The 27,809-nt window shown below is 42.0% G+C and overlaps 1 protein-coding gene and 1 long non-coding RNA gene across 2 annotated transcripts; one reads left to right on the plus strand and one right to left on the minus strand.

Annotated features, from left to right (window-relative positions):
* Positions 1–1,025: 1,025 nt before the first annotated feature.
* On the minus strand, positions 1,026–25,812 carry LOC143127485 (uncharacterized). Its single transcript, XM_076289018.1, has 3 exons — positions 25,497–25,812; positions 11,578–11,630; positions 1,026–4,384 (listed from the first exon to the last, which is right to left on the minus strand). Exons 2-3 carry the CDS (start codon positions 11,607–11,609, stop codon positions 3,553–3,555), a joined length of 864 nt encoding a protein of 287 aa, XP_076145133.1. The 5' UTR covers positions 11,610–11,630; positions 25,497–25,812; the 3' UTR covers positions 1,026–3,552.
* On the plus strand, positions 6,233–7,744 carry LOC143128040 (uncharacterized). Its single transcript, XR_012987790.1, has 2 exons — positions 6,233–6,659; positions 7,581–7,744. It is a non-coding gene; the product is annotated as an uncharacterized LOC143128040 (long non-coding RNA).
* Positions 25,813–27,809: the final 1,997 nt, after the last annotated feature.

The raw sequence follows: 27,809 nt of genomic DNA on the forward strand, positions 1-27,809 counted from the left end.
GTTTTCTGTGAATATCTTGAGAACCGTAGGGCCTAGGATGATCAATTTTTTGCGTATGTTTGCCTCCAGGGGTCATGTTAACCCATTCCATATGTACACATGTGCATAAAAAGATACACACACGCACACACATACATTCACAGTAATCATACGTATGGCACATACTCACACAGCAGACATATGTACGCACAGGGTGCGATTTGTAGGGGGGGATGGTGAGGATTTCCTCCCCTCTGGTTTTCCTATCCCTACCTCTGCTAAATTATTTTTATCATCGGGGGGGACAACATTTACCCCCCTCTGCCCCTCATATTGATTAATGCTACTTCATATAAGTAAAGAGCTGCAACGTGAGAACAGTCTAGTAGGCTAGCCTACATAATAATCTGACATCAGAAACGCACCGTCACCGTCAGCACTGATGCTGCTGACACAGTGGCTGCATGATAATTAATTTGGCCTTGATCGATGCTAGGTTCAATGGAAAAGTTAGCTGGACAAATGAAAGAAAACGAGAAGGATTCAGTGAAGCATAATAATGTTTTAGAACCTTCAAAATTAGAAAACTGATACAACTGAGATGGAGGACAACTGCACGTAGAGTAGAACGTAGGCCTTTTGTCCGAAGGAACCTACATTAAATGAGGAGATATTTGCTGAATGTCACAAAAAGTGTTACAGAAATTGATTGGCATCACTTATTCAATGGCTCTCTACCGAAACACCTGTAGTTTGCGGAGGACGAACGAGAACGCACTCGTTTGATAAATCAGCCAGTAGTAGACAAATAACTTTTAGAAATAATCTGTACTGCAAAAACGAATGTTGGTGGGTATTTAAACTATCTAGCGGGTGTTTTAACAGCTGCAAGAAATAGAGGCTTCATGGTCTTTATGTTCTGGTTCGTAAATTATTTTCACAAAACTTCAAGTTGCCCTATTACTTTACTCTCCAAACTCTTCACTGCACTGTAGGCAATTAACTGACAGTATGATAGGCTATTTATTTTCTGTAGGCTACAATAAACACATTTATTTTTTCAACTTTTGCAATATTACGCACTTGGCTACTGAACGCAAATCAGCAGGAGAGAGAATGCACGTAGCCTACGCAGCATGTAGCGCAATGTGTAGGCTATTTGGTTACCAACTGTTACTGTTAGCAACAACACTTTTAGCCAATTCACTAACTTAAGACTTCAGTGCCATCATATACAACATTTTTTTACACAACAAATGTAGAAAGAATGGAGGCAGCAAAAGTAGAGAAGTCATTTCAGATGGGGCAAGAACAAGGTGAATTTGTATGCTTGTCAAAACATAGTCCTACCCTGCATTAGAGGAGCTGATCATCATACCAAGCACACTCGCTGTTTAAAGTCATACACCACGGTAAACTAAAACTAAAATGACATTACTAGGCTATGAATCGTTCGGGGGGGGTTTACAAACTTATTCAAAATCATCCCCCCCTCTGGTTTTTACACAAATCGCACCCTGTGTACGCATGCATGCACATGCACACACACAGGCACATACACAGGCACACACAAGCACATGCACGCACACACACACACACACACACACACACACACACACACACAACCACCCACACACACATAAACATAAACATGTACCCGCACACATGCACACAATTCAAGAATTTCTCAGAATTATGAACAGGCAAGATGGGGATGGGGTTGTATAAAATGTATTTTACATGTGAAATCTATGAACTAATCATGTTTTGTTACTTGTTGTCTAGCAGATACCAGTGAGAATTGAGTGTGCATCAGTGTGCATCAGTGAGACAGTTAGAATCATATATGCCTTTCAGCGTGACTTATTTTTGTGGAAAAAATGTGCTGGACTGGGCGGCGGTCATATTTTGTGGTACATCTAGTTTATCCCCATTTAGATGGCTGATCATGTGGCAGTTTCATGCCTTGATGAAATCAAATATTTTATTTATTTTTCCATTGTACACAAGACAACAACTCCTGCCAGTCTCCTGAGAAGCCTCCATGGTACTGCAGAGAGGAACCACAAAAATATAATCTCACTCACTCCTCTTTCCAATGTACAGTCATCCACCCTGATATAAAAATAGTCATATGTGGACTTCATTTCAAGCTACTTGGCGGTACATTTCATAGCACATTCATTGGCTATTTTCATGACATACGTAACATAAAAAAGAACAGAACTGAGAAATGAATTTGGCCTATAAACGTTGACTGGATTTTTGTCTCCATTTCAGTCTGAATATCCAAAAACTTCCTTCACTGAAAGGCATACTTGTTGAAAAACAAACATGTACCAGATGGAGCAGGAGTTCATGCTGTTCATGGCAGGAGCTGTAGTCCTGCATCCATGTGCTTATTCCACCGAGTGCAGCATTCCAAATGTCTCCCTCGCCCCCCTCCGCTATCCCTCCCGAGGGTCCTTCTCGTAGGCCACTTCTTTATGTCGGATATCTACTATGGAGGCCACTCTTGGGATCACAGCCAGAGGGAGTCCCTGCCTGGTGGCCTTGAGTCATCGTTGGCGGTGGCATCCTGGACTCACACCTGCCTGCCCCGCCGAGTGGAACGTCACGAGCCAGACGAGTGGGCTGCGGCGGCGGCACAGACGCTGACGACATGCGCGCAATGAGATGACAGGACGCACCGGCAGACCGGAGACAGACACCCCCGCCGCCATCGCTCCGAGCAACAGTCTGCCAGCTCCCAGTCGCGTGTCAGACGTCTGGACCTCAGGCAGCGCTACCGCTGACATCATTGCATCATACGCAGTGATATAAATAACAGGAAGATAGTTACAAAAAAAGAGACACTATCACATACACGAGGCCTGGGTACAAAAGCATGTCTGAATGTCTGGGTTTGGGAAAATGCAGGTTCCCATGCAGCCTGAACCAAAAGTCCATGAGAAAATTGTAGTTGGGACATCAAATAAATATACAGATTACAACAAAAGACTTATTATTAAAACAAAATAATAGAGTGCCCATTAAGTACACACGAACTAGAGTATGTCATCCATTAGAATCGGTGCACATACAATTGGGATATTTGGTATTTTTAAAATGGCAAGAGTGGAAAAAACATGGCAGTTAACCTTCAGAATGGTTGTATAGAATATTTGGGAATTGGAACAATGGAACAAGGAACAACATTGGAACAAGGAAGGTTTGTTTGAAGTAACAGGAGTCTGTTGAAGTTTGGTCTGATTCCCCAGGTGCGCATGGAAAATGCATGAGCTACTCAGGTAGAGCCTCCTTGGCAAAGTGGCAAAAATATCTAGTTCACTTATCAGTGAAAATGAGCTTTCACAGCCAAGTCATAAGCAGATTTTCGTAAACAGTTTCAAGTCACTCTTTGTCCACCATTATGACAAGACTTTCATTCAGACATGGAACTTCATTATGCTGATCTACAGAGGCTTTCTAAAAGCCTTGTAGAACCATCAAAGATATAAAAACTACCAAACAGTCTCCACGTTTATTTACAAGATTATCTATTCCCATCTCAGTCACATGACCCTGTGCGTGTCAGTCACAGTCCTCGCCTGCAGTGGCCGCCTCTAGTGCGGCCAGAGCCTCGGCCACCATGGAGTCCGTGACGCTCTGGCAGTCGTCCCCGTCCTCCCGTCCGTCCACCTCTCTCTGTCCCCTCCTGTCGTCCCCCGTCCCCGGCCTGGTGTCTGCCGAGGACAGGCTGGTGGAGCTGGTGTTGATGTCCCCGGAGAGGACACTGGCCTCGTCCCCCGTGTCCCCCAGGTACTCGGGGGTGCTGCCCACGCCGCTCTCCCTCTCGTCGTCGTCGTCGTCAGGGTCTTTGCGGCCGTCCACGCAGCACTCCACCCCGTCCAGCTCGTCCTGGAGGATGTAGGGCTCAATGCGCGTCACCGCGTTGCCACTCAGGAGCTCTCTGTCCCAGGGCCGCGTGGGGCCGCCGGAGGAGGGGAGCTGGTAGATGGGGGGCACGCTTGGGAGCGGAGGGGCATATCTCAGGGTGGGCTGCTCCTTGTGTTGTGGAGTTCCTAGTATGTCAGGGTCCGTTCCACCTCCTCTGCCTCCTCCTCCTCCTCCCTTTTCGACGCCCGTCCATTCCGGGTTGGCGTTGCCGGCAGGAGGGCTGTTTCCGTGGAGGCGGTTGATGTGGTTGTTCTCGATGTCGAGCTTGGTGTTTTCGTCGGGGCCCGGGTTGGGGCCGGAGCTGACGCCGCCGCTGTTGCTGTAGCCCAGGTTGTAGAAGCCCTGCTTCTTCTGGAGCCTGTCGCTGTCCTCGGGCTCCTGCAGGTGGGGAACATACAACGAGCTGCCCGGCAGGTCCCTCTTACGCCCATGAATGTCCACTGGCACCGAGGGGTCATAGATGTAGCTGAGAGAGAGAGACAAGGAGAGCGAGGGAGGGACAGAGAAGCAAAGAAATGGAGAGAGAGAGAGAGAGAGAGAGGGAAATAAAACAATCAAAATGTGAATACTATAATCTATTCCTGTTCTGTTCAGAAAAAAACACCACTACATACATTTTCCCCATGCACACAGCAGATAATCATCCATTTTCCCCATGCACACAACAGATAATCATTAATTTTCACCATGCACACAACAGATAATCCTCTACCATCTAGACCAACACTAGTGGGAACTGCCTATCACTATTTACAAACACAACAAACAAATCTACACTGGCATTTGCCTGCGATCATTAAACACACAAAGCCATCCGCTGTATTAACAATGGGCACCATACAGTGATCCCTGCGCATCTCCCATACTTCTGACGACTGACTGGATTTGAATATCCTCCAGACTTTGCATGGAGCTTATTATCCTGGTGTATGACGTCTGAAGCTTGTGCGTTGGCAGGCTAACATTAGACAGCAGAGAAATGGCCACAAATGTGCCTGTGTGATTTCCATATCTTTGGTTTCCTCATTGATGATCCTATTTCCGTCTTCCTAATCAAAATGGTCATGTTGTTTCAAGAAGTCACATGTTTTCAACACTTGCCACTCATATTTACATTACTGAAAGATACTGCGTGAAACGCCACTGGCATATCCTCACTCGGCCATGATGTTGCTCTCTAAGAATAATGGGAATAGGTTTTTAGCATGTTCATGTGTAACCATTGTTTGTATTATGTGACATGAGTTTAGCTCTTTTGTCTTTGTAGTTTAACAAACTTGCTCGCGCATACACACCTACCCACCCACACACGCGCGGACACACACACACACACACCTTTACACAATCCATTAATAACTAATGGTAATGGTGTACTTGTACCGGTCATGGGAGACAGTGTGAATGGCAGGTGAAAACAAAGTAGAGGGGTTAAAAGGATAAAGAGAGTGTGTGTGTGCGTGCGTGTGTGTGTGCGCGTGCGTGTGTGTGTGTGCGTGCGTGTGTGCGTGCGTGCTTGTATGCGCGGTGTGTGGAAGGTGTGTGGAAGGTATGTGGGGGGGGGGGGGGGGGTATGTTGGTAGACATTTCCAGCTGGTAGCCTTCTGCTGAGCACCCTTAGACCCTTAAGCATTCACACACAAACACTCTTACTTCTTTCTTTCTTTCTTTCTTTTTTCTTTCTTTCTTTCTCTCTCTCTCTAACACACACACACACACACAGCAAAGCATGTAGCCAGCAGCTGGAGATGAAGCGCTGCATCTTTGTCCTCTCTGCTTAGCATCTCCCCTCTCTCTCTTTAACTTTCTTCTTCCATCTGCTGTTCTCGCTCTTCACATTCGTTTCTCTATCAGTACCTGGCTTTGTTTCTCTTACCATACCAGATATTACTCATTACTCACCCTCTAAAACCTATGACATTGTTGTAATCCAAGCTAGCAGTTTACTACAGATAAGAGGAAATACTATAGATAATACCGCGTATTTGGATTCCCCAATTATTTTAACCACAAGGGGCTTTACTAGGTTTTGGTTTGTGGGGATATATGAAAGACTGGACGGACAGGTATTCATTATGAAAGGGAGGGACACAAACTGTTCTCAATACTGGTCAAACTGTTGGAAAACACCTCCTGTGTGGGATGTGTGATAGTATAGAGAAGTCTAAGATGAGGTGAGGCCACTGGATCACCCAGACAAAGCTGCTAAAATATGTGCACTGCCAACACACACACACACACACACACACACACACAAAGAGTAAAACACACACACATATGGAGTAAAACTTGTGTCACCTTAAACCGAATTTGAATATGAATTTGAATATGAATTTGAGCAATTGTATTGGAAAAACGAATTCGAATAGTATATATTGAAACTGAATTCATTAGATTGGAACTGAATCTCAGTCAACTTGAAATTGAATATAATATTTTGAAATTGAACTAATTTGCTCTGATACATAAATTATCCTGACTGAAAATTTCGCTCTTGGAACTTTCACATTCAGTTCTCAAAATTCAGTTTCAAAACGTGAAATTCAATTTCAGTCTACCGAGACAAAAACAGCTGGTAGCTAAGGAAGAGCAATCGAGTGCAGAGCTATTGTGATCGCGTGACAAGTGCCGAGCGCGAAGCAAAGAGCATAGCACCCTCTTAGCAAGCTGTCTCCTGAACCTCCTTACAGTGTCGAACAGAGAAAGAAGAGATGGAAGCGACTGGCACATCAGAAAACGTCCAAGTAAGTTGATATCATATGCCATGTCTGTTAACGTTACTTTATATAATGTACATTATATGCTAGCGCTGGCTGGCTAGCCAGCATAGTTTCATCGACTAAGTTAAAGTTTTTTCCATAGTTCAGAACCAGTTAGACTACTATAACGTTACTCTTTGATAGAACAATATGATTGGTCATTGTCATATCATTGTGCCTTTTAGGCCTGTAAGAACACGTTACAATCTCAGGTTAAACAGTATCATTCATGGAAAACTGGATATGTCCCCCTAGTTAAGCTTTTTTCATCGTTGTGTTGTCTTGTTAGCTAATGCTACGTGGGGCAATTTTTTCGTGCCGTGATGTTGCCAGACAACTGGATTGCGATAACTTTGTTAGCAAATGGTAGCTAGCTAGCTTCTAAGAGTTTCAAACTGAATATGTTCTATATCGATAATATGATCAAGACTCAAGAGACCCTAGTTTAACAGTATTTCTACAGGCTGATTTATGCTTCTTCATCGACTCCATGCAGATTTTGTAAAAGTTATTGAGAAATAGACACAGTATATTACAATAAGCTAATTATTATACTTTAACTGTGTGTTGTCTTGATACTTCTGTTTCAGTAATGTGTGTGTAGATTGCAAATAATGTGTTGTATGACGATAGAAATGTCCTTGGTTCTTAATTAACTCATTGTATTGACCAAGTCGTGTGTGTGCAGAGAAGGTGTAATGATATTTATTATGATGTATACGATCCAAGGTATGCATGTGTGTGTGAGAAACAACTGATTGTCTCTTAGGTGCACAGACTTGTGTATCCTGATTGCCTGATGCTTATGAGACCTCTTTGCGCAGAGATGAATAAACAATTAACGAGAAAGACTCACAGTAGACCTTTAAGCTAAACACTGATTGTTTGTTGGTTTTATTTTCATAGGTTGAGAGGCCTCAATGAACAGTGGACAGTGAGATAGACTGAGGACAATGGACTGGCACCGATCAGACATGGACACCGAAGCTTGATTTCTCTTAATAAATATCTTTGCAAGATGCAACACATATTGTAAAACACTTTACACACTAATAAACATGTCCACTGTTGTTTTCTCTGGAATTGATGTTTGCCAATTCACCATCACCAATTGTTTGCCATTGGTGGTGATGGATTTCCAAATGGATTTCCAAATGTATGGGCAATCTAAATTTTAGTTTATGTGTGTAATCAGCTGATATTAGATATGATGCAATTGCAAAATCATGTAGGTTTATCCTTTGCAACATAAGGAAGAACAGACCTTATCTGACACAGGATTCCACACAACTTCTTGTTCAGGCCATGGTCATCTCCAAGCTGGACTATTGTAATTTACTATTAGCTGGTTTACCTGCTTGTGTAGTAAGATTGTTACAGCTAATTCAGAATGCTGCCGCACGCCTGGTCTTTAATCAGCCAAAGACATATGTAACTCCTCTCCTAGTTACTCTTCATTGGCTCCCTATTAGGCAGAATTTAATTTAAATCTCTCACTTTGGCCTATAGGACACTGACCGGATCTGCTCCTTGTTATTTTAATTCAATGATCAAGACGTACATCCCCAACTGCCCACTGCGGTCTTCTGAAGAGTGTCTGTTGTGTCGACCAGACATAGGTCAAATTCAAGACTTTTCCTCAGTGGTTCCATGTTGGTGGAATGAGTTGCCCAGTGCTCTCTGTTCCTGTGATAGTTTTGGGTCTTTTAACAGGGGTCTAAAGACGTATCTGTTCAACATGCACTTGAATTAACACTTATGGTTTGTATAGTATTGTTTCATTTTCATTAGGCTGTTGATTAATTTGACATTGTTGTTTATTATTGATATTCTCCATAATGTAGTCTTACCATGCTATTGTTATTTGTATTATATTATTGACTGAATGTACATTATTGTTTATTATTACTATTTTCCCTTTTTTCTCATTGTTTATGTCATTAGGCTATTGATTGAATTGACATGGTTGTTTATTATTGCTATTCTCTTTATTATAGTCTGACCAACATCTTCATTTGTTCCCTGTTCAATTTTAAGTATTATATTGTTTTGTATTTATGTTGCTTTGGACAAAAGCGTAACCATAACCATATGTAATTGGAAGCAAATAAAGGTAGCCTACACATCATAGTATTACAAGAGTGGCTTTAAACGTAAGAAAACGGTAATGATTTGTCCTTTTTTGTTCATTCAAACATGTAGATTTTTATTCACATAATTACTAGGTTGTTGCCTTTTCTATCCAGTAGGTGGCAGTCCAGGATAAGAAATAGAGCAGTAGTTGAGTAGGAAAAACGAAAACGAGAGAAAGTTATGCCCATGACATTTTAAAGAATGACAGGCTAGAAGTTTGCAATTGGTAGACAGTACATTGATGTTTGATGGCTAGCTGAGTAGTTCTGTATGGACTGACAGGCTGGAAGTTTGAAATGTACTGTAAAACATTTTTTAGCCTATTTAAAATTACAAAAACGGTAGGTAAGACCATACATCGATGTTTGATGGCTAGCTGGGTAGTTCTGTACTTCAAGGATTGACAGGCTAGAAGTTTTAGATGTAATACTGCAAAAACATTTTTATTTGTTTAAAATTACAAAAACGGTAGGTAAGTAGGCCTAGGCTACATCGATGTTTGATGGCTGGGTAGCCTAGTTCTGTATTTCAAGGATTGACAAGCTAGAAGTTTGAAATAATACTGCAACAAATGTTTTATTTGTTTAAAATTACATAAACGGTAGGTGAGACAGTAGGCCTACAATCGGAATGTGTTTTATGAATCGTGCGTGCAGATCTAATAACCGTGCAAACCAAGTGCCCACACTATGCTCTGCTTCGCGCTCGGCACTAGTCACGCGATCACAATAGCTCTGCACTCGATTGCTTTTCCTGAGCTACCAGCTGTTTTTGTCTCGGTAGACTGAAATTGAATTTCACGTTTTGAAACTGAATTTTGAGAACTGAATGTGAAAGTTCCAAGAGCGAAATTTTCAGTCAGGATAATTTATGTATCAGAGCAAATGAGTTCAATTTCAAAATATTATATTCAATTTCAAGTTGCCTGAGATTCAGTTACAATCTAATGAATTCAGTTTCAACATATAGGCTACTATTCTATTCTATACTATACTATTTCCAATACAATTGTTCAAATTCAGCAATTCAAATGCAAATACAACATATTCAAATTCGGTTTAAGGTGGCACAAGTTTTACTCCATACACACACACACACAGAGTGAAACACACAGACACACACACACACACACACACACACACACACACACACACACACACATACACAAAGAGTGAAATGCAACCTCATTAACACTATAGCATTATAATTACACAGCTAAATCTGTGGATTATTAAAAGGGTGAGGCAGGTAAGCATGTGTGTGTGTGTGTGTGTGTAAGTGTGAGAGAGAGAGCCAAGTCTCGTGTGTGTAGTGAGAGATCTGCATGACCCCTGAGTTCAATCTGTTTAGCCTTCTCAAGCTAAGCCCAGAAATGTGACAATGAGAGCAATTAAGAAGTTGTGTGTGTGTGTGTGTATGCGTGTGTGTGTGTGTGTTTCTGTTCAGTCCTATTTGTCCTTTCCACTGACCTAGCATCTGAGTATATCTTTCCAAGAGAATAGGGAACAGTGGCCCAAATCCAGCTAACCACACCAGGAACCACAGGGAATGAATTCCCACTCCCCAGCCATAAAATACACAGTATAAATCTGACCTTATCTCACCATAAACAATTCATGAGAGCAGGATGGGTAACGAAACCGGAGGTTATAAATTCACACATTACATAATATCTGCTAAATGGTCATGTATAAGTAATGTTTAGGGGAGGACATAACTAATAACTAATGTGAGGCCTTAAAATAAACACGAGGGATATATTACTCCAGTATAGCAGGTTAGGAATAGTGAAAGGGAGAAAGGTATCTGAGGTCAGAAAAGAGAAAGGTATCTGAGGTCAATGTGAGCTAAGACAATTCTTTATAAATATTCCTCATAAACAAGGTGAGATGCAGCAGAGATAGGATTGGATACATAGCTAGAAAAGACGGATAGAAACCAGTTAGCCTATGGCTCCCTTTTAGCTATAGGTTAGCTGTAGGCTAACTTGTCTAAGCCACTTCCAGTAAATTATGCTAAACTAGGTTAACGTTGTCAGACTAGGTTATTGACACACAGAGAAGAGAAGGGTATGTAGCCTCTTATCTAACTCTGGGGCAGACAGCAAATAAGCTAATATCCCAAAAAGTTGGCTCATTCTTTTAAACTAGTGGCCAGCTCCAGGGTTCACAGCAAGTGCAAACTCCACCTAATCCCTGCTCTCCTCCCTGGGCCGACACACAAGCAAAGCACCTGCTACAGCAGCATGTTAGCAACTACTAAACACTCAAACTCCATCCAGAAAACAGACACTGACAATCCTTTGGTCACACTTATGCTCACTCCCTTCATAAAGCATCTTTTAGTACATCTGTAATCTGCACCCTATATGCGTATTATGTACACGTGGACCATATGGTTCAAAACAATAAGGAGCCATCTTGATGTATCTCTATTATGATGTCATCTCTATTATGATGTCTTTACATGGCCTCTACAGTCATAGATTTATCTTATCTTATGTATAGGACAATGGAGAGTAAACAGGAGATGAGCATAGGAGAGAAATGGGGTGTGGAATCGAAAAATGACCTCAGGCCAGAACTGAACCTGGGTCTTTGTGGGCACTGAACCCATATGTGATTTAAGATGCTGCGACAGATCCCCCACCATCAGTTCTTTTTTTTTTCTTTATCTCCTGTGTCCAGTAAAAAGCATTCGGCATACAAGAGCGCTTTGAGGTGTTATGGTCAATCATAGATGAATTAGAAGTGGGCAAATGCACTCTTACCTTTTGATCATCCGACAGCAATTGCAACCCATCTGGTCAGCTGGGTACAGGAGCTGGGAGGAGACAAAACATTTGTTTTGGGGGGTCAGGTAAAAAAAGAGAAAATTTTCACTCATACCAGCATTAGCAGTGGAGCCTTGAGACATGGAAAGATCAATATTACTCTCGGCTCAGAACACCTGCTGCCCCCAGCTATGTGAGCCCAAAGTCAAACAGACTGTCTGAAATGCTCACTGTATGGACCACTTAATCACTGAATTAATGTTTTTCATTCAGACCCATTGCATCATTCCAGTCAGCTGCTGCCGTTGACTGGAATGCACTACAAAAACACCTCAGACTGGTCAAATTCATTTCCATCTCAGCCTTCAAAGACACCATCTCACACCTTCTCACAGATTCCTGCAACTGCTTCCCCTCCATTTGACCCTCCTCTCAATCAATTGTTTTCTTTTTATGTTTTTATGTTTTCATAATTGTTTTTTTTTATATATATTCTGTGCTGTTTATGTAACCCTGTTCCTTGCTCGTGCCTGTATGTCTGAGTAGTTTTTATGTGAACCCTGTGGGTCCCTGTTGCTGTCTTGTTGTATGTCTGCACAGCTGTGTTTGTGTACTGTTGCTTCTCTATCCTTTCTCACTGCCCCTTTCCCCTTCTTCTCCAAGAAGCTTGTGCTTCTTGTCAGGCCATCACTGTAAATAAGAACTTGTTTTTAATGATCTGCCTGCTTAAATAAAGAAAGAAATAAAAAAATTGCCTCAGGTGTATAAAATCAAGCACCTAGTCATGCAGTCTGCATTCACAAACATTTGTAAAAGAATGGGTCGTTCTGAAGAGCTCAGTGAATTCAGGCATGTTACTGTCAGAGGGTGCACCAAGCCAGGTCCATAAAAATGGTTGGTTGTGTTTAGTGTGGTTTGTCCATGCAGAGCCCTGACCACAACCCCATCGAACACCTTTGGGATGAACTAACAAAGATTGTGAGCCAGGCCTTCTCGGCCAACATAAGTGCCTACAAATGCTCTTGTGGATGAATGGGCAAGAACATCCCACAGACACACTCCACAACCTTGTGGAAAGTGTTTCTAGAAAAGTGGAGCTGTTATAGCTATTCTATGCATATACTGTAGATTTGTCATGAAGTGCCTGTGGGGGTCCATATAGTGAAGGTCAGTCAGGGCCCAGAGAGCAGCAGACACAGAATTTTACCTGGCCCTGACTGGGCCCAGTTAAGGCCCAGTTAAGGCCCGGATCCAAAAGACCAAGACCACATCAGATTTATCCTTCAGAAAAATGGCCCAGCTTCATCACAAAAAAATACCAGCTACATCACAAAATGACGCATTTTCATTTCTGGGAATGCATTAGTTGTGCCTCCTCTCTCTGTAGAGTCAAAAAGATGCAGCAACAAGAAAAGCAGGCATTTGGAATGTTTTAAGCACACTTGGTATTTTATCAGTATTTTAATAAGAGTGCTTTGGCAGTGTTCCCACAGTGATACGCCTCTGGAGTTATTCCATTATTATTTTGTGTGAGAGGCAGATGGAGAGACAGAGAAACTTTGTCTTTGAGGTTCCCACTTACTCTGACACATGATTCCTGCCATATACTGTACAGTATGTATGTGGCAGTGGCGTGGTGGGTATGGTGGCGACACATGGCACGTCCAGCGCTTGAGAAAGACATAATTTCTGTATCTCCACTTCTTTCCAACCCACAGTGCTATCCAGCCTGTGGCCTTGTACCTGCCCAGATTCCCCTAGGTCTGAGGCCGGTAACACGTGTATGGCTGTGTATGTGTGTGTGTGTGTGTGTGAATGGGTGAATGTGAGGCATGAAATTGTAAAGTGCTTCGGAAAGAAGGGCTATACAAATGCAGTCCATTTACCATTATTAAACTTCTCTCTCCGTAACTTCTCTTTTCTGTGGTATCTTATCCTCCTCTCCAAGTCGACAGCAAACACATCTGCCTCTCTCTCTTTCCCATTCACTTTGTAAACATTTTCTAACCTGTCTTTATGTTGAAGGCTCTGAAGTGGTTCGTAATAAAAGATGAGACTTAGTCCAACAGCTTGCTTGGCGAAGGACACCATACATTTTACTTCAGTGAGCAAACCGAGATAAAAAAATATATATCCCTGAAAGCGTCAACTCTTCTCCCACTAAGTTACATCTAAATAGCCCCTTGAAAATGGCAAGGACACAGCCTTTTTCAAATGCTAAGCGTCAGTGCTGCCAAACCTTTATCCTAGTCTATCTTCTTCAAACACGAGTAAGCCTTTTTGCAAAATGGCCTCAAGCTGTTTATTTATTTAATTTCTGCATGCTGGTACACCCACCCTCCAGAGGCTAATAACAAAAAGACACACACACACACACACACACTCATAAACACACACACACATACACATTCACAAACGCACACACACTCGCACACACACACACACACACTTGTGTATTTTGTCATTTTTCAAAAATGTTCTGCTATTCAAAGTCAGCATGTTCATAGGTGAGTGTTCACTGCAGCAGAGTTAAATTCCACAGGCAAACTTGTCAGCTGACGCAGTGCTTATTGGAAACACAGGCTTTAGTCAAAGCCCAGCTCTGACCTCAAATAGCTGAACTACCAGTTGGATTTGCCCAATAGTTTTGCAATAGGGAAGGATCTACCGGCAATAACTAATGTGGTGCAAGCAGGTTGTGAGAGGATTAGCACCCAGCAAACAGGTTACGCTAAGCACACGTCACTGTGGTTTATGGGTTTCTAATTTACATGTAAATAATGTGGTCTTGTGCAAATGCTTAGTATTTGCATTTTGTTGGTTCATTAATTGACTTGATGCAGGCTTCGTCATTTAAATATGTTGTTATTAACATTATGACTTGAGGCACCTCATGCTGAAGAACAAGATGAGAGTAACTCATTCAGAGATGTTATTTTTTTTATTGAATTCATAGAGAGCCATAGATTTGCAACACTGACTAACTGGAGTAATGAACCTACAAATGTGTTTAGCCATCATAATTAGGAGTGCTCCACTTTCTCTCAAATGATAAGTACAGTGTTCGGTCTGGTGGTTATCCCGGAGCATTCTTCATTTAGCGCAAAAACAAATGAGCCTGACAAAAGTCTAATTTAGGAACAGGATAGTAAAATATTGCGCCAGAGAGTTCAATTCAATTTCTCTGACAACCACAGAGTCGGAAGACGGGGGGGTGGGGTTGTCAATACAGGATACTGTGGAGATGTGGAGCTCAATCCCTTTTCTGTGACTCTTGCCCTGCCCAACCCATCCATCCACCTACTGTATGCCACATGCACAAACCAATGCCTGACAGTCGCACCAACGCTACCGCTAATCGCTCTGGTCTCATAATTAGTGCCCAGCTGCAGCCAGTGGCAGACACCTGGCGACCTGCGGAGAGATGTGATTAGCCCAGTGGGAACATGTCTGAAAGGGTTTCACAGTCTTCGGTGCCCGCCGTCAAAACCCTGTGATTACAGATGTAAGGTACTGACAAATGGGCACGATTGGTGTGACTAGCGCTTGTAGGGTCAGACTGTGATCAACACTGGGCCTTTAGTGAGATACAGCCTTCTTGAAGGTAATACATTCATGTCTATCCACCCACATAGACTCAATGGTCCTAATTAAAATTACAAGCAGAATGCCACAAATTCAACTTCTACTGCCTGCAGATATCCTCAGAAACATCTAATAATACTAAACAACAAGAGATTCTCAACAAGGCATTTTTGTATCTAATTGACTTTACTAGCATGCAAGCACTCTGGCACCATTCAATTCCACTGTTACACAGATCAAAAGCGCCAAGATGCAATTACAGCCTACTGGTACTCCGTTGGGGGCTTTTTCATTTTTTTCCCTCTATTTACACAAAAGCAGGGTTTTATTATGGTCGGTTTATTATGGTCTGTGTTTCATTGGCGGTTAATGTTTGCGTTGTTTCGCTCCAGGGTTTCGCTAGATGCTGGTTCATGTGGGAAGTGGTACCAACAGTGCGGAAAGGACACAGAAGGGAGAAGGCCTGTTGTCAAACAGAACCCACTAGAACAAACCGGAACTCAGGAGTACAGAGCAAATCCAGAGGGCTGAAGTCCTCTAAAAGACTAAATGTAAATGAAGTCACCTGAGCAAAGTGCAAACATTTGCCTGGGTTTTAATACACATGGGCGCAACCTGCATGTGTGTGTGCTTAAGTGTGAATGAGAGACGATTAGGTTGGAGGTTGAATGACAGAGAAGGAGGGAGAACGAGAATACTGACCAACATTTTGGATGATCTCATTTAAGGTTATAGATTTTTTTTCTATGGTGTTTCAAAATAGCTGGACAATTATGCCTGTAATTTGATTTTTAACTCTTACTTCCTGAGAGCAAAATGTCAACTACGGACCAGCCCTAGGCCTAACCCTCTGCTTCAATTGCTGAGGGCGTTCACTCAGAGAGTGAAAATAACGTTGTGTGTGTGTGATTCGATTCTCTGAATGTGACGTGCCAGCTGAGTGCCAACCCCTGTGCCCAGTAGAGCACCAGATGTCCTCGCACAGATGTCCGACACCCAGCTGCTCAGACACACACCTGACTTCCAGCCCTTTCCAAAAAAGAATTGTGTGTGGTTTCACCAGCCTCTGCCAGACAGGTTCACATTGCACCGTATGATATATGCATGTTTACTGTACATGAAAAACATATGTCTAAGGCATTTGAAAATTTCCACGTTTGAAGCATGAAGTATCCACACGTATGTTATTATGTATTCAACTTCAGTTCCTGGTGATGGTAAGTAACTATCGTAATATGGCAGAACTACACAGAGCTCTCTAATATGTCAGCACTGGATAAGACTCTGTCTAATTCTGAGTGTAAATTGCTCATTTGTCTTTATCTTGAAGTGGTCTGTTTTTTTTCCCTTTACACCAACTGTTTTGCTGTAACTCTTCCGTACAACAAGACTATCTTCCAAAATGGCTGCATTACATTCTAACAAAGCAATTACATGTGAATTGGGACTGAACCCAAATCAAAATCTTTGTCGACACAGAGGTTAAAGTATTATTTATGACTTCAGACAGGCACAATTTTTTCTCACAGATTTCTTCTCCCCAGTCTCCTGTTCATAAACCACAGGGGAACATGCAATGATGCTGTTTTAGTACGTATTAAAAACTCATTCAATCATACCACCATCATTGCTACCTATTTCTGTTAGTGATGAAGATTAGATGCCGATTATAGTAAAGGCAGGAAATGTTTTTAAAAAAACAACCTGATGGAAACAGAAGTGAGAAAAAATCTCCCAATTTTCCCAATCATTTTCAGGGTGTCTTTCAGTGCAGGGGAAATTGAAACATTCCATCTTGAGGGAAAGAAGGGTAAAAAAAGAGGAGAGTGGGAGAGGGGAGAGTATCACTAGAGAGGCAAGGAGGTGTGTGTGTGTGTGTGTGTGTGTGTGTGTGTGTGTTTGTGAGAGATAGAGAAAGAAAGAGAGAAAAGTTAGATAGCTCCAGCGATTGCTCCCAGCACCACTGAAGGGGATTGAAGGCGCAGGGCCATTCTGCTGCCGGGTCCCTGTTCCATTTAAACAAATGGGATTTTGTGTGTGTGTGTGTGTGTGTGTGTGTGCGCGCGCGTGCGTGCGTGCGTGCGTGTGTGTGTGCGTGCATGCGGCCGTGCGTGTGTGGTGTGTGTGTGTGTGGTAGTGGGGTTCATTCCTTCACTTGGCCGTAAGAGGTCCTCCAGGGAGAAGGGTCCTGCTCCGTGCCAGAGAGCAGGAAGAGATGACTGATCTATCCATCTAGCCCTCAATCTGCACCTGCTACAGGAGGGCTGCGAGAGTCTCAAGCTCAACTTGAACAGGCTCACACCAAGCAAAGTCCTCCTCCTCCTCTTCTGCCTTTCTTCTGAACCCCTTAACTATGTTACATTAATACACAGGATTAGATGTTAAAATCCCTTGTGCCAAAATCCAAGGTAAAAACACATTCAGAAGCCCCTGCTCAAGTTTAACTTTAAAAAGCACACTACCCACAAATCCGCCAACAAATGGTCACAAGCACAATGCAAATGGCCTATCCAACAGCAGTAGCCTATATAGTATGCGGCATGTCATTGGGGTTATCAAGTGGGCACCCTCATTCACCGATGTTTCGTTAAGTTAGGCCCACGACACCTCATGAAGGCTTAACAGTGAAACCAGCGTCCTGGAGACACTCCCCTCCATGCTGCCACCATATTACTACATTGAAATATCCAATACTCAAAATACTCTTAACCAGCCCAGGCATGGTCTAAGTTGGCTAGGTCGGTCCGTCCCGTTGATGTGGACTGAACCATAAACCATAAAGAACCTTAGCCAAGTACCATCACCCTAGGCACAGCCCATCACAAACACAAAACAAATTAGCCAGTTAGCTTAGCCCATTATCTTAGGCCCCATCCCAAACACAAAACAAATTAGCCAGCAGTTAGCAGTTAGCTTACGCCCCATGCTGCCCCATATTACCACAACAAGCATCCAAATACCCTTAACCAACCTAGGCATGGTCTAAGTTGGCTAGGTCGGTCCGTCCCGTTGATGTGGACTGAACCATAAACCATAAAGAACCTTAGCCAAGTACCATCAACCTAGGCACAGTCCATCACAAATACAAAACAAATGAGCCAGTTAGCTTACCTTAGCTTGCGCCCCAGGAAGGGTAACTTCTCCTTACCCACAACCATTCGCTTGCCCGTTCTGCTGCTAAGGACATGTTACTAACCACCTGCCTTAGACTTCGACCACAAATGCCCAATTCAGACAGCAAGCCAATAGCAGATCTGGCCACAAACCCACGTGCACCGATTTCAATAGGCCTTAATCGTGCACTCCAACCTCGCTTAGCTGCCTCCTCTGCTATTTCAGTATATTTAGCTCTCTTCAGCTCATTGGCCACTTCCACTCTGTCTTCCCAAGGAACAGTGAGTTCAATGAAGTAAACTATCTTCTCTGAATCCGACCATAGAATTACGTCAGGACGTAGCTTAGTACTCACTATATGTGGAGGTACCGCCATCTGCTGGCCAAGATCAACCTTCATTTCCCAGCCCGCCCCATTTTTCAACTGGCCGGTTTTACACCTGGCCTTCGTGGAACAAGGTTTATCCCCCTGACGTACAAAGTTAATTTGCCTTACCCCTTTACTAGCTGCTAATGAATTGACTTCTCTTCTTTTATCCTCTATAATGTAGATCAGCACACAGTAGTTGTGAAATATACATATAGATATGTATGCATGTGTATATATTACACACATATTAGATATAAACAAGACACCATCACTTTCTCCACCACACACACACTATCATCATCACCTCACAAACACATCATCGCATGAACAGCAACGTAAGCATGCCAAGCAATACTACATAAAGACACACACACACACACACACACGCAAGGGATGCACCATTGGCTAACATCGGTAGCAGCCAATATCGCCCTTGCTGACTGACATCAGGTATCGGCAAATTTTTACTTGAAAATTGTTCAGTTATACATTTTTCATGAATGTTTTTGTTCTACTCTACTGAAGGGAATAATTAATAACAAAAACTATGTAAACAAAGAAAGAAAACACGTTGGTATCAGCACTGGTTTTTGGCAAATTGTTATTTTATACATTGGTATCGATATATGCCCAGAATTTCACAATCGGTGAATCCCTAACACACAAACACACACACAACCACACACTCATACACACACACACATACATGGCCCTTTTAGTCCATGCAGCTGTATGACACAAACCTCACACTGTAGTCTGTAAACCCTTCAAAGCCACGTTGCTCCAATCCGTCACACACACACACACACACACACACACACACACACACACACACACACACATAGCCTTCACCCATAACATTACACACTCAGCACTACTACAGCACTGCCACGCATGGCGGAGTGCATTCTCCACACTTGGGCAGCTCACATTGCTGGTCCCTTTTCATGTAAAAGGGGGTAAAGTCCTCAAAGAGCTTGGCCGCATTGACAGACGCTGGTGGTTTGTCAAAACTGGCAAAGCCAACAGCCCTGTGAGCAGGTAAACTCCCCAGGCAAGAACGGATACTGAGCGTTAACCTACTTTATATGACACTCTACAACAGTGTTTAACCAACATCTCAAGAATACACATTCAGATACACACACACACACACACACAAACACACACACACACACACACATACACAAGACTCAAACCTTCTGAGAGAGCACACACACACACACACACACATGACACACCAACACACACACACACACACACACACACACACACACACACACACACACACACAAACACACACAGAGACTCACCCCTTGCAAATACCCACAGCAAATTGAGGTTAAGTCCACTTTGAAGAACTGGTTTAAAAACTGGCATGCTTTGGTGAAGTGGTAAGTATTATTGTTTGAACACTGCTGACAGACTTTGTGGATGTGTGGGCTTGTGTTGATAGTACAAACATGACATACCTGACATCATGGGTGGATAATGTCTAACCACACAGCCTAGTTCAAAAGTTCTGGCCAGGCTTTTTTTGATGTACTAAAATTAAGTGTTTAATTTCTTTCTTTCACAATAGAATGACGATACTAGTGCACCTGTGGTGATGTGAACAAGTGACATCCAGTGACTCTGTGATGCCCTTACAATGGTTAACTTAACCACATATAACCAGAGCTGAAAGATGTTTCTGTGTATATAAGAATGTGTGTGGGTGGTGTGTGTAGTGTGTGTGTGTGTGTGTGTGTGTGTGTGTGTGTGCGTGCATGCATGCAAGTGTCTATGTGCAAGTTTGTATGAATGAAGTCAAGATGTGGCTACAGTAAAGGTGGCCAAAGTAAAGGCATATCTGTGTCATGATGGTAACATGTAGGAGAGGGTGTGGTATCCTGAGAAGCAGAATAACAGGTTCCCTCTCTACCTCTCTTACATTAATACTCCTTTCTGTATGGAACAATACATATCATATTTTGTGTTTGAGTGTGTAAATAAGACACTGAGGGCCAGATGTACTAACGCGTTTGCGCCCACTTCAGGCGTATTTGTTTCACAACGTGCGTGTAAAATCATTGCGAGGTATGTACAAACAGGCCGCAATGATGTAAAAGCGCAAACTGCCTGTTGCTGGAGCTGACGATACGTTCGCAAATGTACGTACATCTGGCCCTCAGTACGTAGCGTTATCAGCATCATGGACAAACCGCAGATTGCGAACACTGTCAGACCCAAGTTTCCGTCGTATTTATCAAACTTGTGTAAACTGCGCCTTTCTCTGCCTTTCTCCGCCCATAAACGCATTTTACGAACATCCACAACTGAATGGCAGAGCCTATGCAAGCGCAGTTGAAGGAAGTTAACTGATGACAACATTAAAAAGAATCAAACGTTTAGCGATCATGAAATTACATGTATACCATACATGATAAGATGTAAACAAGCAGGGAGATAATGAAGATCAGTTCTACTCAAACTGCTTGTGCACGTAGGCTATGGAAGATTGGTCAAATCTAGCAAGTAGGAAAGTTTAAGTGAATGACGTGAAAGTGAAAGTAAGACATTCGAAAGGCCAACGAAAGTTAAGGTTGCTTTTGGTAGTACAAATACTTTCACCACAAAAACTGGTGCTCTAAATAGCGATTCTGTTGTCTTTGAAAGGTTCTCTTATTGACACATTCAACTGCAATTTGGATTAACACCTGCTTTTACAAGGCGGATATATTTAGGCGCAGAATAGACGTGCGGTTTCAGGAGCAGTCTTTGTACATACGCGGAATACATAATTAGGCGCTCTTTATTCTTCCCCTCCCATCTTTTTAAGCTAAACTCCCACTTTCCCCTGGATCCTCCCATGAATGCATATGCATGGCATGACAAACGCAATCTGCCACTTTCAGCTCCCGCGACAGGCAGTTTGCGCTTTTACATCATTGCGGCCTGTTTGTACATACCTCGCAATGATTTTACACGCACATTGCGAAACAAATACGCCTGAAGTGGGCGCAAAAGCGTTAGTACATCTGGCCCTGAGTTGGGTGTGGTATCAAAGAATGATAAGAAAACAAAGACAACAAACTATTTTTTCCCCAGGAAAACTGATAAAATCTTATCATAACATTTCAGCATGTCAAAAGGTAAGATCTCCCAGCATAATCTCAACATAATTTGCCTCTTCCTTATCAATCTGATATCTTTGCAAAGTGGTTATGAAGTCATTTTCAGGACCTATTTCCTTTTGTTATGGGAACACCCTCCCCTATCAACCCTCTGATTAAATAATGAGTAAAGGCATTAGTAGGTAATAATCTCAGATCTACCATTAGCTCCACTATGGTGCATAAAGTGCTTTGGTACAATAACTTAACTGAGAAATACTAAACAGCCATGAAAACAGGTGACCACACATCAAGTCTGTGGTCCTGTTCATTTGCATAAGGTAGGCAAAGCCAGGTGCGTTACCATGGCACTGGTTGCTAGAGCCGAATGCTGTCATAGCAACATAGGTATACAAAAATGAGTTCTCCTGAGGTCACCCCATCATGACTTACAAATGTGCCACCATTTCTATACTGAGTCCTTTTGTAATATTGAATGTTCGTTGATATTGTATTGACATTATTGTTGTCATTACTATCCTTACCTACCACTATCCTACCAATGTTTATTGTTTATTTAAATAAATTGTATAATTGTATTATATAATTGTATTTAAATTGTATTGTTATATCGCCTTGGACAAAAGTGTTAATTACATAAACATAAACATATACATAATATACAGTGTGTGGTTAGGATGCAGGATGTAGGCCTTTGCGTGTGTACTAGGAGCGGGGTGAGGTGGTGATGTTGGTAGCCTATAAGTGCTTTGGAACCTGTCCCTTAATTTGCTTTTTTTCAATCCACCACCAGTTTAACTTTGTTCACAGCATTTTGTTCATCTGTTTTTTTATTTATTTGACTAGCTAATCTTTTTGAATCTGACTTGGTAATCTAATGTTTCTGTGCTATTTTAACATCAAATAATATAATCTGTAAAGGGGCATTCCCTCCACACAAGAACATTCCACACACCCTGGGCAGCCTCAATCGGCCCTTGCCAAAGTGTGCACATGGTCTTGTTCTTGAGATATCTTTCCGTTGAATTAAAAACAGTCAGTGTTATGACTAGACTGAGGTCAATGACCAGTAATAGCAGGGGGAAGGCAATGAGATTGACACAACAAACAAACAGGCTCATTATGAACTGTCATGGGGCTGTGGAAGAGGCTGCTATTATGATGGCAGGAGCCTTAGGCTGTCTATGTGCCTCCCAAAGCCACCATTACGAATTGGCCGATTCACCACATGCAAACACACAAATAAATAAATAGACAGAGAGAGAGAGAGCGAGAGAGAGAGCGAGAGATAGAGAGACAGAGAGTTACTTTACAGAGACTTCATCAAAAAATTAAACTACGTCACTGCTCTTATGACCTGTGTAATAATAAGAACTGTTATTTATTTGTGATAGATCACAAGCAATAGGCATCAAACTAAATGCTCAGGTATTAGAATTCCTGAGTCATAGACAACATTCTACAGAACACGGTCAAACTCCACAGAGAGATCCCAGTGCACAGACGTAACACAGGCCACATACAATTACTTGTAAGCGTGCGGTAGACCACACAGACAACCACGTAGTACTGACACAATAGAGATACAGTATGTATTACAGACAGAGACCACAGACACAACAATATGATCACAAAGAGTGCAGGTGTGCCAGTTTGGCTGGTGATCATGTTAACTTGTGATATTTGCATAAAATCAGAGAATATTCAACAAGGCTCCTGCCTACTCATTAACAAGGCTCTGCTCAGCCTCCGCCCCTGGAGAGGTTGTCATTTCCACAAAGTGTTTGCAAAGTGAGATAACAGATATGAGGATCTCTGAAAAATGTGCACCAGTTAATGTCTAATGCATGTCCACTTATGCATTATCAACACACAATATGAAACATGCTATGCGAGCAGAAAAATAAAACAAAGTTACCTTAAGCATTGAAACTTCACATAGGGTTCAATATTAAATGTATATCTTTAATTTCGTTTGACAAAATAAGCTGTGTCACTGTCACAACATGAGCCTTTATTTTATTTCAATATTTAGACAATTTCTTCATTGGCACTGTGATCGTGATACGGAGGCTTGAGATACAGAGACTTGGTGTAGTGGAATACGCAGTCCGTCGTTTGCATTCACACATTCATGGTTCGAACCTCATCAGTATTTTCATTGCTTTACAATGTTTTATTGTTTCACACATTGTTGCCTATCACGTGTGGACAATGCACTGAAGTGGACATTCATTGAAAGCGATGTCCGCGTTTTTTCGGCGAGATTCATTTGTCGAACACCAGGGGCGGAGGCAGAGCAGAGCCCTGTTAAGAACTAGACAGGGCATAGTTGAATATTCACTGTTTTTACGCAAATATCACCAGTCAGCATGATTACCAGCCAAACATGGCACACAGGCACAACACAAAGACATATGATATGACAGAGGTGGGACATAGCCCAAAGAACACTGACTTTGTACTGTAGATACTGTAGCATGGCACAGACTTTATCTAGCGGAGATACTACAGGGCCTAGATAGCCATTGGTCAGTCCAGTCCAGGCTATAGTTAGCCGTCTGAGCTATGGGTGGCTCAGGTCAGCGTTTACTGGTAAATATAACCATCCCCTCCTTGGTCAAGTACCAGTTATCAATATCATGATCATGATACTGGTTTCACACATTCTCTCTCTCTCTTTCTCTCTCTCGGGCACACACACACACACACACACATTATGTCTCACTGCTCCTCTTTCACGCACACACTTGCACATTTGATGAAATATATGACAAAATGCAATATGGATTGATTTACACCTCAGTGTCAACACAAAATAGACCATGACATCATGGCATAAAGCTGTATTTACTGGGGCCACACCTTCCAGAGTGTAGCATTTGAGCATTCTCAATCCTCCCAACACAGTAAACAAAGGCTTTCTCTCAAGCTAGTTATTTAACTAAGCAAACAACAATGGGAAAACTCATATTGACCTTCACCTAAGTCTGATTAGCTGTATGCTAATGCTTACTTTACTGAGTCACTGTTGAAGCCAGATGAAATTAAATGTTTGCTCATTTGCCAAAGATATTGCACATCATGTGTTTTCTCAATAGAATAGGATCAATTGTGATAATGTATTTCATGTTTTACTGTTATTTAATACCTAGAATTACTACTAATAAATGTTACATCAGATAATGCAAACAGTGGTTGAATCTTAATTAAAAAGCCAAGAGTGAATCACCACACCGTGTGTGCCTGTGTGTTATTCTGACTATTACTTAAACTCCATGGGGGGCTTAGTTCTCCACACCTGGCTAATGAGCATGCTGTTGTCTTCCCATCAACCATATGCTCTAAGTGACTCAACTAAACTTACAAGTAGACAATCTTAAGCCTATCAAGAACAGTTTTCCCAAACAAATAAAGTGACTACAAAGTTAGCATAAATGCAATAGCTTATAATTCCCACTCTTAACAAACGCAATTCATTTTCTGATAAATGGATAGCCTATCAGGATATGGTTACTTCTGTTACGCTTTCACTATCTGTTTATGAATATATTGGTACAATGATGATAAGATGTTTTTTGTATTACACATAAATACTGTCATAATGTAGGCTACATTTTACAATGACGCATGTACACTGCATAATGTATAGTTTGGTGCGCGTAACAGGTGTACGAACGTTACTCTACGATTTATTTTCAACACATCCACAGTCCACAAATTCAGCCTACCTGCTGCGCTGTAGACTGAGAAAGGCCCGTATGCCGGTAGTATTATGATTTCACGGCCACCACAGTTCATTTAATTCCCTGAGTCCTCGTCTTCTTTAAAATTCACAAAACATCAGAGTGTAGAAAAAGTTCGCTTGCCCGCAAGGACTGGATGCGTGTCACTTGTCTGCAGTACATCGTTTAACTTCGTCTCAGCTCCAGACTGAGTGGTAACTCCTCACGGTGTTTGTTTTCTTCTGTCGTAGTTGCCCCAGAGGAGAAGTTCCCCCCGTGACTACACTCTCCCGTATCTACAGCCCGAGGCTTGCCTATTTGAATTTCAGATAGAAGTCAAAGCACTGCCTGGCTGGTATAGGGTTTTGTCGTGGCGTGGTCATGACGGACCATGTGATCACGGATCACAAACATTCTCCTATACCCATTCCACAGTATTTAACTGCTCAGTTGCCCACTCCACGAGACCTTGACTGGAAAACTTCTGTTTATTGTGTGTCTATACGTTTTCTCTTCTTTTATTCAAATGAAAAACTGTAATTGCTGTGTAGGAATTCCCTTACAAATCCATGAGAACTATTCACAAATATGCACTATACAAATAACAATTTCTTATCAGAATAGGATCCTTTGTCAACATATTGTAGCCTAAGAGTTTGTTATGTGAAACGAAAACAGCTCCTATGGATATAAAAGGGGTTGACAGTGTCAGCATTACTGTGGTTATCGCTTGCAGTCTTCTTCCCAGTAAAAAAAAGACTCATATTTCTTTATTCATCTTCTCTTTCCACAGTGTCATTTGACCTGAGGAAGATGGAAAAAACATTTAGTTCTGCTATGAGCATGAAAGGCCACATATCCTGTTACTGGCCACGGAACCTGTCCCTGCAGTCCAAGACCAGTTAATCTGAAATACACATGTACATATAGACCACAGTAGAGGCTTTGTGTTGCTTAATGAAATTCTCCTTTGAGTCCAACCTATTATGGGGCCCTGTTATCTATTTACTTCCAGTGCTGTGATGAGTGGAGTGGAGTGGACCATGACTAAGTTAAACCCTAACTAAATGCAACCCTGGCCTTCCAAAAGTCATCACTGGAGAGACCCAATGATGAAGTTATAGGGTAATCATAATTGATTGGGTTTCAGAGATTATGGCAGCAAACAAAATGGCCACAATCTTACTGAAGCGCAGATCGTAGGCAAAATGCTTTGACATTAATGTGGAGTGACATGACACACTCTCTCTCTATTGAACACACACACACACACACACACACACACACACACACACACACGCACGCACGCACACACACGTGCGCGCACACACACAAACACACACAGTAATGTTGGATGTTTTCACCAGATTTGTGTGTGTGTGTGTGTGTGTGTGTGTGTGTGTGTATGTGTGTGTGGACAGATCAGATGTTGATCTACTGAAACACATAAGGCCTCTGTGAAAGAGGCCTGATGTGCAAGTCAAATTGATAAAAGTCCCGATAGACTCCACAGGAGCTGAAAATAGACCCATTTAGTGACATTACATTTTCAATAGCCATCTCCTTTGTTCAATTAAATTGTTCTCTAGTTAGGTTTAAATCGTTCTTTGTGGTGGAAAGGCAAACTCACATTGCCCAGTTCAACCTCCACATTCAAATACACAGTTTGTCTGCATGCCACCTCTGTTAATGGAAACATATCCCTGCATTTGTATGTTGGTCAACATTCTCCTTATAAATGGCTACCTAGGTCTGCTGTTTTGTATAGTTTATTAAAATATTTTACTAAATAAATGCTGTAATTCCTACTTTACACACTTTATACATGTATTATATCACTATTACAACCTTTACTACTGGCATATTATTCATGTTACTATAACTAAACTACCATTGCTCGAATCACAACCACTCATGCCATTATCAAAGTCAACACTATTAGTCCTACAGCTAGACCTGTGCATTGTATTTGTGTGAACCACAATAGATTTATTTCAGCTAGTGAAATCTCCCCTGTGGATTTTACTAATACTATTGTTGGCACCACAACACATTCCATTGTATTGCATTATGTGTGCTAGTTTTTGATTGTATACCAATTAACAGTGTGGAAAACATGAATGGCCTTTTTTACCATTATTACATCAACATGTTTATCTATGTGTTTATTTGGTTGTGGAGTTAGAAAGATGACTCAGCTCCTCTTGTTTTGCCCTCATTCCACCAAAATATCACCTGTCGGCACCCAGGCACATTTACACCTGGCTACACCTTAGCCTTAGCACCTGTGTGTGTTTCCAACCTGACTACACACACACA

This window comes from Alosa pseudoharengus, unplaced genomic scaffold, assembly GCF_046254945.1.
Source record: "Alosa pseudoharengus isolate Yale_2024_CS ecotype anadromous, Long Island Sound unplaced genomic scaffold, YU_APseudo_1.1 YU_APseudo_1.1_scf_17, whole genome shotgun sequence".
Lineage (NCBI taxonomy): Eukaryota > Metazoa > Chordata > Actinopteri > Clupeiformes > Clupeidae > Alosa > Alosa pseudoharengus.

Excerpts from the sequence above, each read along its gene's own strand:
- LOC143127485 (XM_076289018.1), bottom strand. The coding sequence starts at position 11,609 with ATGGGTTGCAATTGCTGTCGGATGATCAAAAG. Across the intron at positions 4,385-11,577 it reads TGCTGTCGGATGATCAAAAG|CTACATCTATGACCCCTCGG; the intron begins GTAAGAGTGCAT and ends TCTCTCTCTCAG.